The 12,432-nt window shown below is 38.2% G+C and overlaps 1 protein-coding gene across 3 annotated transcripts in view; it reads left to right on the forward strand.

Moving 5' to 3' along the window:
• Window positions 1-12,432, forward strand: part of PINX1 (PIN2 (TERF1) interacting telomerase inhibitor 1) — a 1,591,633-nt gene that overhangs the window by 1,146,877 nt on the left and 432,324 nt on the right. For 2 of the 3 annotated variants that reach the window (XM_044062702.1, XM_044062701.1), the window contains exon 7: window positions 9,362-9,385. The exons of the other annotated variant lie outside the window; for it this stretch is intronic. In XM_044062702.1, coding sequence (XP_043918637.1) covers window positions 9,362-9,385 — 24 coding nt within the window. The remainder of the gene's footprint in view (window positions 1-9,361; window positions 9,386-12,432) is intronic. 3 annotated transcript variants of the gene reach the window in all.

Genomic DNA, 12,432 nt, shown 5'->3' on the forward strand with positions numbered 1-12,432 from the left:
TTTGTATGATAGTTGTAGGTACTGGATGAAATGAGAAAGTGGTTGAGTTGTCATTCTGGAGTTTATGGCTGTTATAGTGGACAGGATCGGAACTAGACAAAGAGAGATTGTTGTTGGTGGAATTGGTGGTGGTGTGGGAGGGTCTAGTGTTGCAGGTGTTTGACAGCAAGTCAGCTATAGATTTTCTAAAATTGCTAGGCATAGAAGGGCATCTAGTGTTGGTACATGTACTTTATTTATACCTGGGTTAAGTAAGGTTGATGCAGCATACCAGAATTTTTAAGCGGTTGGTTTTGTGTTCAGGTTGAAGGTGAGAGTAGTAAGATTGCTTATCTTTTTTCACTTCACGTTTTCACATTTTTGTGGAGTTGTCTGAAATGTATGAGATTTACTTCACTTTTGTTTTGTTTCCAGGTGTCCCAAGCTATATCTCTTTGTTTCATAAGGTTTTCACTTTCTTTGGTTACCTACGGGGCTGCATTCTTTTTAATTCTTTTAATACATACCTGAGCTAGAGTATCAAGATACTTAGAAAGTATACATAGAAAGGTGGTATTGAAATGCAGGACAGTTTCATTGAGAGGGAGAAGCTTTAGGGGTGTCCAATTAAATTTTTTAAGCAGGTCAGTAAGTTTTTATTGACTGAAGTTACTTTAGTTTTGGACTGATTTTAGAGCATGTTTTATGGGTTGGTAAGTGTTGGCTCTAATTGCAAATTGGATAGATCATCACTAAGGGAATTAGAAAGGGTGCCTGTGGAGGAGAAGTTGGTTAGATGTGATACTAGGATCCAGTCTAATGTAGATTGGTGAGTGACAACTTTATTATACCTAGTGGGGCTTTTGACAAGATGTGAAAATCCATGGAGGTTAATACTTGTTGAGGGTGAGTCAGATGCAATAGTTTTCCAGTATATGTTTACATGTCTTAGGATGATAGTGTCATGTTTGATTTGTTTGGGAGGGCCAGCACAATATATATATATATATATATATATATATATATATATATATATCTTCAAATACAGGTATATTGTGTGCTGGGGGAATACTTACATATATAATGCAGATTTGTTTGGCTTTGTTGAGGTTTAGGAAGGATATTAGTAATTTGGCATGGGGAAAAGTTAGGGATTTTGTTAGTGTACAGTGTAATTCTGAGGGTGGTGGGTAATAGCTGGGTTACCCCTCTACCTTTCCTTTTATATCTGTCTAGTCTCTTTATAGAAAACTTGGAGGGTGTTACTTCACAGAATTTTATGTTTGAGTATAACCATGTTTCTGTTAGGGCAAGTATATCAGGTTTATTTTGCTCTATCCAGGCATGTAGTAGAGATATTTTATTACATAGACGTATAAGGTTAAGTGTTATAGTTAGGTTTTTAGGACAGACTTTGGGGTTAGGGTTAGTAGAAGGTTTTGGGTTAGGATGTATGTATCCCACTTTGTAACAGAAAAGAGATTAAATAGGAGTACGATGTATTGTGTTTTTTATATGAGGTGGATTAGAGGGGTAAAATGTAGGGTTTACTGTGTGTCGTTGTAAAGGGTTTGAGAGCTAAGAGATCGAGAAGAGTATGGAGAAATAATTGGGGAGAGATGTTTGATAGAAGTTGCGTTGTTTAAATGGGTAACAGGTGGTGGAGGTTACTGATTAATATACACGAGCTTGAAAAGATACTGTTGTAGCTGGGGCAAGAATTAATAAAGAGGTTATACAGGATACAAGAAACATTGCTGGTAGGGAGTGTAAGTTTGAGATAAGATAATATGTATTGATGACATTTAGTGTAAGTTGGAATATAGCAGTTGGAGAGGAGGATGAAGTTTTGCAGGGGATGTAGTACTTATTAGGTGAAGTATTCTGGAAACAGAGTGGAAGAAAATAATTAATTGCGGTATTCTGTGATTGGTGTTTTGAGATTGTGGGTGGGTTTAAGGTATAAAAGTAAGAGTAGTGGGGTTGGGTCGGAAATGGGGTTAAGATAAGGGAGCAGAGTGAGCCCAAGCACAGTGGGCTGGACCTGATTAGAGCTGCCTGACCCGAAATAAAAGTAAATAATCAGTAAGTGCAAGGGCACTCTAACATAGGCAAGAATAAGTAATAAGCCATGCCAATTAAAATTATGTGATAAAATGATGCTTTAAAGAGTTAAGGAGATTTTATATTGATGTTCTGTAGAATGCTACTTCTGTATCCTGAAAGAGAAACTAATAAACTGCAAATAGGACAGGAAGATGAAATAGAAATAACTAGGGGTGGAACAGAAGGATTGTATGCAGGCTGAGTTAACAATGACAATATAAAGGATCCATGTAAATAGAATAAGGAAGGAGAAAGAGAGGGCAGCTGTAGTGGTTACTATGAGTTGGGGATGCTAGCTATAACTCACTAGGAATATAATTTTATAGGTTCAATGAAGTGTGCCCCTGCAATACAGATGAAGTACGGCTTAGGGTGAAGAAACAGGAGGGGAAGGAGTAGAAAAAGTCCACACGTTTTGGTGATGTACGAGGAGCATTTATAAAATAATTGTAATATAATGTGATTTAAAAAGTAGTACATTAATATTGAAAGGGCTACAAAGCAGCAGGAAACCAGTGTCTTTATGAGAGCTTTTTTACCATTGGAAATTATCCATTCATGTTGGGTTCAGCGTATTTGCTTGAGTTGAAGCTGCTTGGCAGTCAAGATGGTTATATGCCTGGAATGAAAAGGAGGGGAAAAGGAGAGATGAAATAGCTGGAAGGCTTAACAATGAAAATAGAAAAATTGAGCACTAAAAAATAAAAAGAAGGTAGAAGGTGTATTTAGAGAAGGGAGGTGTTAGTAGTATCTTAATTCGTAAGAAACTGGGAAAGGAGAAAGGAGAAAGGTAGTTAGTTTGAGAATGTAGTTTAGAGTAGATTAAGACAAGAAAGTTAAGTTAGATAATTTGTCAGAAGGTATACTGTTGAGTTAGGATAAGACGGTGAAAGGTTTGGTACTTCAAAGCAACATCTGTTACAGAAACAGTAAACATTTTCCGTTACATATGTTATGGTGTTCAAAAACAGTAATCGTTTGCTGTACAAACATATATTTTTTTTTCCTTTCTTGTTACTTACAGAATCAGCTAAGAATTCAAAAAATGGGAATGAACAAAAACATGGCACGTATTATAGTCCATGATTTTAGATGCTTGCAGCATTTACATGTCTGCCACCACAATAATAGCCAAGTGGAAGAGTGGTAATTTTTCAAGCACTTACCTTCAGGTTTAGAAGTGGCAGCAGCAGTTGCTGATTCATGTGTGTATAAAACGACCAGATGGCACCTAAATATACTGAAAAATGGACTTCCAAGATGGCTGCACACTGATCAACAGCTTAACTTTAGGTCTCCCTGTGTGAAAACAGAAACTGTGTAACTCCAGCTAGTGATATTGTCAGCTTAAGTAAAATTCATTTACTAGCTGTTAACTACACTGCCTGGATGCCAGCAAAGAAGAAGCTAAAAGAACCTGAAGTAAAATCAGCTAGAAAAGGTGAAGAAAAAACACTGACTGGGAAACATCCTGCAGCTGTTCAGAAAAAAAAGCAGCTCAGTCTGCAGCTTTGGTGCAAGACATGGCTTCCAGTGATCTAGAGGGGAAAAAAAAAGTCAAATGTGTTCAGAGGTGATTAAAATGAACAAAACACTGAAGGGGGTATGTCATCTCAAAATGACAAAAGGCTATAAATTGGAAGAATCTCTAAACAGATATTCAGTTGAGCTGATAAAACTGCAAAAAGCAGCAGTTGAAGTGAAGAAAAATGCTGGCTTGAGTATGAGACTGCTAAAGAAGAGATGTTTCAAAAACTGTAGAATTAGAGGACAGAGCACACAGGGAAAATCTGAGATTTTCTGCTGTACCAGACAAGCTAGAAGGAACAGACTTATTAATTTTATGAAGGCACAAATAAGCAACTGAACTTGTACTCCACAGCAAGAACTGTTAATTGAAAGAGCACAACATATGTATACTCCAAATCTGGCCGGGAGAAAGCATCCAAGACCTTTATTACTAAATATGTAGATCTACCAGCAGAAGTTATTGAACCTGACAAAACTGTGGCAGAAAGGCAAAGTGTTAACCATTGGAGGCAGTAGAATGTTTGTGAAAAATGATTATTCAGTGTACACCAGGTAGAAGAGAGAGAGATTTATTCCAGTAATCAGGTCAAGCTTCTGTATCCAGCTGTCTTCAGATTATTTTTTTCTGGGCTATCAAATGCATTCATTTTTGATGAAAAACAGGCTAAGGATGAAATGTAAAAGTTTGTCCAACAAAAAGTGAGCCATCAAGCAGAAGGGGGCAGTGCCTCTCATTCTTCTGATAATAAACCACATGGAGGGACTTTGCTAGTGAAACCTTTTCCACTGTTCCACAGGAAAGTGATTGAGAGGGAGAGAAGTGCACAGAAGCTGACCAGAATAATTTGTAGTACCTTGGTGTTGAACCAGAATCTGGAGTTGGGAGATTGAGATGAACAGGAAGAAGACTAGCAATATGGAAATTAGTGAAGAAATAGGGAACACTGCTTAATCACTTTATTGGATAATTTTTACTTGGAAATACTTGCATACAATCTTTTTGACACCTCATAAGAGTGCTTTAATTTATAAAACAGAGAAAATAAAATGTTGGAGATGTGATGAGGTTCTAGATGCAGATTGACTTCATACAGTTATAGAATGTAAAATGGTTGTTCCATTTTGGTTAGAGTTCAGAAACTTTGCTAAAGCATTGTGGTCAGACAATGGTACTGTTACATATTCATTGATTTTATCCAATGCCCCAATTCCAGATTCCATACCAAAAACAGATGCCTCTCCTTTGGTCCATTGTGGCTATTGCCAGAAAAATTATTACAAAGAATTTAAAAAGTTAAAAAAAAATCATCTCTTACACTGAATTTGTTTGTCTAGCAAAGAATGTATGTAATAAAGAATTGCAAACTGTTTATAGGAGAAAATCAAATATCACACATCAATATTTATCATGGCAAAAACTTAGAGATTTATTAGAAAACTCTTAATGGTTTTAATATAAATGTTTGTTATGGACCTTGCATATAGTGTTTTATTGTTATATTTTGATTTTGTTTTGTTTTAAAATTTAATGAAAGTTTTAAAAATGAAATTAGTGAATAAATGTGAGACTATCAATTATATTTGTAAAATACGCTGTATAAGAATACATGGAAAGAATGCACTTTTTTGACTTTGTTAAACTTGTGGGGAACTGAAAAGCATTTGCCTCATTTCATCTCATTAATGTTTGAAAGAACTCTCGGGAAGGGAACAAGAGGGAAAATGGGTAACTGTAAGAGCAGCACTTCCTTTTCTTAACAGTATTTCTGTGAAACTTTTCACAATATAAATTACAGATTGTATAGTAAATGTGTTTAATTGTTCATGTACATGTCAAAGTTACTAAAGTAAACGTGCCTTTTTTTCTTCTGCTTCTTATATTCTCACTCTTCTTTTCTGGTATTAAGAAATGTAGACCTCACGGTGCAAAAAGAGAAGAAAGGCTATACAAAAGCATATTTAAATTAATAGGCTGTAATCCTGGGTCATTGAGGTGGGGAAAAGAGTAGAAGTACACAAAGCATAGTATATGAAGAGCTCGTGTATTTTCTCTTACGTGTGCACAGGTGAATGTCTGTAATAAAACCCTTGGCTTAATCTAATAACACATTTTAATTGGAAACCAGTAAATATGAGAACGCTGAACTAAATGACAAGTTTTCCTTTAACAGTAAATATTTCAGCTTGTCATTCAGGCTGTAGCAGAGGACTCCATTTTTCTTTTTTCTCTTATGTTCCATGGAGACAAGCTAATAATAAACCAATAAAAGATAGAACTTGGTTTCTTCAAGGATAAAAGTTAATGATTTCTGAAAGCATGCAAGTAGTTTTCATAGAGGGGGAGGAATAAAGATAAAAAACAGACTTCAATTTGTATAAGTAGAATCGTAGGCAGTGACATTTATCTAGGTATAGATTACTTCAGTTTCAGGTTAATTAGGGCCTGTGTTAGTAGTGGTCTATTTGGAACAAATGTTTTTTATTAGAAGGGTTAAACTTCATTATTTGAAGATGTACATAGTTATGTGTGTTTTGTATTAAGTTAACTGGTTACAAGATCGATTGGGGGATTGTTTTTTGTTTTAGGGTTTTTATTAAAACAAGTCTTGTAAAATGTGACATAGGTTCCAATGTTCATAGGTTCATAGATTAGTACTAAGCTAACTGCCCTTGCGAACCATTTTAAGCCTAGCCAATTATCCCTTGTGAGACTCTAACCCTGCACCTTGTGCTTGCAAGGCAAACACCTTAACCATTAGGCCACACTCCCAACCCTTGATGAGAAAAAAAAATGTGTAAAGAATTAACCTGTGAAATGTTAATGGGTGCATATATCAGAAAGCCTGAAAAATAGACATTTAAAAAAGCTGCCTTATAAAATAGTTGGGAATAGTGACTTCTTACCATAATGGCAACACTTTCCATATTGTCTTGGAATGTGAATGGTCTTGCAAGTATAGACAGAAAGGAAAGAATACTTAATATATAAAATGCAGAGTGCAAATAGCAAATGCTGTAGGAGACACATTTGGAAAGATATGGGCATGTTCATTTGATAAAGAAAGGATTTCAGGATGGATATTCTGCAGAATATCGGGGACAAAGGAAAAGAGGAGTACTTATATATTGCTAGAGGAGCTCCACTAGTGATAGAAGAGGGGGAAAGATAATAATGGCAAATTTGTTCTTGGTAATGGGCTACTGGCAAGGGATTAGGATTATACTGGCATGTATTTATATTCCACCTTCAACTGCTATTGTGGGGCTTTACAAACTTTGAGACAAATAATCAGTTTTCAGCAGGGAATATTACTTATAGTTGGGGACTTAAATTTGATTTGCAGCAGTGAGGATGTATCTCGGGGGGCCTAGAAGGGGAAAATATAACGAAAGAGAGTAGAATTAAAAAATATGAAACTGTTTGCTGTGAAAGATGTGAATTTTTAATGAAAGATGTGAATTCATTAGTAGGAACACTGATATAATTTGCATATTGTTCACCAAGGTGCAGTAACTGGGCTATACAAGACAGACATATTTCACAGGAATATGTGCATATATTTGAAAACTTTGACACATCTGGTTTCAAATCATGCACCAAAAATTGCTAATATAAAAATGAAAGATAATGAAGTAAAGATGAGACATGGGTGCTTTCTCACCTACTGGTTCAAAAGAGAAATTTAAGGAATGAGTAGTAGAAATTATCTGGGAGTTATTAGCGGTGGATAGAAAGCACTCCACAGACGTTATAGTTAGTGAGTAGGATAAAATGAAAGTGAAGTTTAAAAATAGGGTAGAAACAAAGAGAGAGCAAGGTCTGGTTAAGAATTATTTAGAGTGGGTGACAAAGGTTGAAGTATTACAGAATAAGGGGAATCTTACAGATCAAGAAGTGGCACAATTGCATAGTCCTAAAGAGAAAATAAGGGAGTACCTGGATAATATGCATAAGTTTGTGGTAAGCAGCTGTTTTTGATAACTCCAAAGCACAAAAACTTTAGGCACAATGACTTGGGCAATAGAAAGAAGAAAGAGCTATTGCCAAAATTAGAGAACCTATAACAAGAAAAATAACAGGAGATCCTGGAGAGGTATTAGAGATATTTTTTTAAATTTTATGAAATTTCTGTAAAGTAAAGAAGTGGAGAAATTAAGAAAAAGCACAAATGGAATATGCCAAGGTTAGAGGTAGTTGAGGCTCAACAACTAACAGTTAAGATAGGAGGAGATGAGGTAAAAATAATGAAGTATAACCAGTCTGCAGGAAAATCTCCAGGAATACATGGTATTCCAGTTGAAGTTTCGAAGGCAGGAGAGAAGAAAGTGATAAAGATCTGGAAAGTTTTGCTTAACATTATTTTAAAAGGAGGGTGTCACCAACATCCTGGAAATATAGCTGTAATACCTAATGACAGTAAAGACCCATCAGATCCAGCTTCATATAGGCCCGCTTCAATTTTAAATTATGATTATAAAGTGTTTATGTCTACAGTGGCTAAAAGAATGGCTGTACTCTGACTTCTGTGGGGGTGATCTGTGCTTTGCTTACCATGCTGTTTGAGATCCTGTGGTCTTTGACCTACTGTATATCAGTAATATAAAGAGCTTAGCTATCACTAAAGCCAGAGACTTGAATTTGTCATCAGCAGATAAACATGATAAGAGGGAGATTATCATTACCTGGGGCACCCCTCTTCACTATAATAAACATCCTGTTCAGGTTAAACTGTGTGATTTTTTGTATTTTCCTTCAAATTAAATGTGGATGACCTGGTGAATGCTCTCAGATTTGTCCCGAGATTAATTGGCCTCTCCCAGCTAAAGCCTGAAACTGCATATTTACAAGACATGCATATGGCGATTATACTAAAACAGCCTTGAAACTCCTATGAATCCTAAGTGCAGTCCTTAGAACAGTGAGAAATTAAGTACCATTACAGTAAAATGTATACTAACTCTAAAACAGCTGTATCTTGACATCTTCCATCTTCTCCCATATACAGTAATCTCAAAAATTAGTGTATATAAGTAAGTAGTGTATTGGGAGTGACAGGGGAGGGAACCTGTCGCTTGTAAAAAGCTTTTTAGGTGTAACAGCTTGTGTTTCACTTTGTCATTATGTTGTGAGGACTGCACTTCAATGTTAGTCCTGAAACTCAAAAAAAGTGTTTCAAAATTCTGACAGAATGCTAGTCATTTGTATGATTCTGTTACACTGTGAATGCTGAGAATTTCTGAGAAACTTTCTTTGATGCCATCCATGCCTAATTATTTTAATCTTGGGCTAGAATTGTTTTAACTGTGTTTGTGGATCCCAGTTCTTTTGAGCTAGCCTCATCTTGTGAGCTATATTTTCTGTTATGGACATTGGTTCAATTGTCATCACGTGTTGCATATAGTCGCCAAACTTTATGGTTCTTTTTTGTGTGTGTGTGTGTGTGTCTCGTATATCTTTGTACACATTTGTATAATGTTTTTTCTTTGCTTGCCATCAAGCATTGGAGATGGGGTAGGTAGGCTGCAGTCAGGAAGATGTAACACAGGAGCTACTCATTCTGTGTCATAAATGTAAGTAGACTCTGCTTTCCTGTTGTCCAAGACTTTGTGGAATCCTTTCACTTGTAAGGTAGAGTATGCTGTTATCACCTAGCATTAGAGAGAGTGACAGCTGAAAATGTAATGTTACAGTATGCTCTTATTTAACAGCGTTTTAAATTCATTGCGTTATCTTTTTTCATTTTAGGTAACTGAAACACATCAAAGTGAGGTATGTCAAAAATCAACATTTTTTCATATGCTAGATAAACATTTTACTAACTTAGCTCATAAGTTCTGAAATGGCATCTTTCAGTGTGGTGTAATTGACATAATGCATGTGTTGCTTACATGCTATCCATTTTGTGTGTGTGTGTGTATGTTTGCAGTCTGGGTGACAGATAAAAAAAATGAACTGCTTGGTCTTGCTTCATGGAGCTTTTGCAGTGGGTTGGCATTTAGGATGTTCTTCGTCTTCCATTGCTGCAGTCCTGACTATTGGGTATAGTCCGCGTCCAGTCGGCCCGAATACCAGAGTATAAGGCTGACGTTGGTCAGGGCGCATTAGACTGACGTCAGTACGTCAAGGTACTAATGCGCATGACCGACGTCATATCCCCAGTCTTTTTTGCCGCATGGTCCGATGCAGAAGCAGTTTTGCGAGTGCAGGTTGGCGTACTGAAATATTTCCGAAACCGGAGTTTCAGACCGAAACAGAGTTGGCTAAGTACCCCGTTGGGGAACATTTTGGTTTTTTCTTGCCTCAGTATTTTAACGGATGTCAGAAAAAGTGAATAACTGTATTTCTTGTGGGAAACAGATACCGCATAGGGATTATCATACCTTGTGTATACCTTGCTTAGGGCCTGAGCACGACGTTGTTGGTTGCCGCTCTTGTGCTAGGTTTAACAAACGCACTATTAAGAGGAGGTTAGACTGTGCCAGGTTAGTGTTTGGGAAGCGTTGCAATTATAAAATGCCGTCGGATGCTCCGACGCCCGCTTCCTCCAAGAAGCGCAAGGATAAAACAGTGAAGCCTAGGGTTGAGGAACCGGCAGTCCCGGACGTCGGTTCTTTAGAAGGCTCAGTGGAGCCGGAGGTTTTGCCAGGAGTTTCCATGGAGTCCCAGGCAGAAACTATACTCTTACAGGATGTGCCTTCTCAGGAGGTAGGCCAGGCTGAGGGGCTTCTCAGGTGACTGTTCTTCCCTCTCTTCCCAAGGTAGTTAGAGCCTCTCCTTCTGTTGCCAAAACTTCTTTAAGAGGTAGGCCTAGTTCAGCTTTAGTGGGGGCTTCTCCTAGCATTTCGGGTTCTGTACCTAAGAAACATATGCTTAGAATGGCAGAAGATTTGATTACTATGATTAGGGGTTCTATGCCTCCGCCTGATAAGAGGCCTAGGGTGGAACCGGAGTTTGATAGTTTTGAACAGTGTTCAGAGGCTTCCGAATCTTCTGTGGAAGAGATGCAGGAGTATCCCACTTATTCTGATTCTGATGTGGATGATTCCACTCCTACAGCTTCTCCGCCTGAGGATTTCTCATTTTCAGAGACTTTGCATTCCATGAGGGAGCATTTTAAATGGGAAGGTCAGGATTACTCTGACTCCAGGAAAAGGCTTAGGGAGTTCTTGTTTTTACCCTAGCATAGGCCTTTAGCTATTCCTCCTGTGTTGAATGTGGTGGAAGATGTTTTTGCAGAGGCTTCCCTGAACCCTGATTCTTTGCCTCCTGCTCCTGTTCAGCCTGATAGGTATTATAGGGTGCCCGAAGCTCATAAATATTTGTTTAAGAGTCCTAGGGCGGACCCAGAAACTATTTCTCAAGGGCCTAAGGGTGTAAAGGCCTCTGTGGTTAAAAATCCTGTTCCCACTGATAAAGAGGCAAGGGCTTTGGATAGGTGGGGAAAGAAAGTGTATACTTCTTCCACTCTAGCCATGAGAGCTTTGAATTGTCAGTTTCACATGCTAAAATATCAGAATTATCTCCTTTCACAATTGAAATCTAAGGTGGATGCTTTGGCGTAAGGTATTGAGTGTAAAGAGTTGCTGGATTTGGTTCATGTGTCTGAACAAGTGGGTAAGCATTCTTTGCAATGTGGTTTTGATGCTGTACAGGCCTCCTCGAGGGTGGCTGCTACCAGTTCTGTTCTTCGCAGGCATGCCTGGTTGAAGGATCAGAATTTAGCTGAGCATGTTAAGACAAGGATTTTGGATGCTCCTTTACAGTCTGATGTGTTGTTTGGATCGCCTGTGGAAGCAGTTTTAAAGAAAATGGAGGACAAAGCTAAGTCTATGCAAACTGTTAAAGATTTTTTGCAGGTGCAGCCACCGAAGTTTAGTAGAAATTGGCCTGCTAAGGGGTGGACATATCCTGCTTATGATTCTCAGTCTAGGGGTAGGTCTAGACGTGGTAGGGGCAGGGCTCAAGGTTCTTTTAGGCCTAGAACAGGGAGTTCACCTGCTCAGACTTCTAGTGAGGGCAGGGGTCAGACCTTTCGTAAACAGACCCAATGACCTGTCTTTTCAGCTGCCAGCAGATTCACGTTTGGCAGCTCCTTTGGGAGGAAGACTGTCTCTTTTCAAAGAAAATTGGGATTTAATTACTCAAGACAAATGGGTGTTGGATATCATTCACCACGGTTACAGATTTTATTTCCATACAATGCCCCCTTTCAAAGGCATGCCAGACGTTCCTCCTCCACAAAGAAAAGAGGCTCACAAGCAAGTTTCTCAGTTACTTCACATAGGGGCCATTCAGCCAGTCCCTGTATCAGAAAGGGGCCTAGGATTTTATTCTCGCCTGTTCCTTGTACCAAAGAAGGGAAACACGTGGAGACCAATTTTGGATTTATCTATCCTCAACGCTTATCTGGACATTCCCAAGTTCAAGATGTTGACGTTACAACAGCTTTTACCTCTGCTGGGCAAAGATCACTGGATGGTAACTTTAGATCTCAAAGAAGCTTACCTTCATGTGCCTATAAGGCTAAGTTGCAGGAAGTATCTGCGGTTTCGAGCTGGAAATTCTCATTATCAGTTCTCTGCATTGCCCTTTGGCTTATCTACTGCGCCCAGAGTGTTCACAAAGGTTCTGGCTCCAGTAATAGCTTACTTCAGGCTTCAAGGAATTCAAATCTATCCTTACTTGGACGACTGCCTGATTCTGGCTCAAGAAAAGGAAGTTCTTCTACAGCACCTGGAATATGTTATCGCAGTGCTAAGATGCCTAGGGTATTCTGTGAACGAAATAAAGTCCAGTCTAGTACCCTCTCAAGACAT

This window comes from Protopterus annectens, chromosome 2.part1 (assembly GCF_019279795.1).
Source record: "Protopterus annectens isolate FY-2018-M chromosome 2.part1, PAN1.0, whole genome shotgun sequence".
In the NCBI taxonomy this organism is placed as follows: Eukaryota; Metazoa; Chordata; order Ceratodontiformes; family Protopteridae; genus Protopterus; species Protopterus annectens.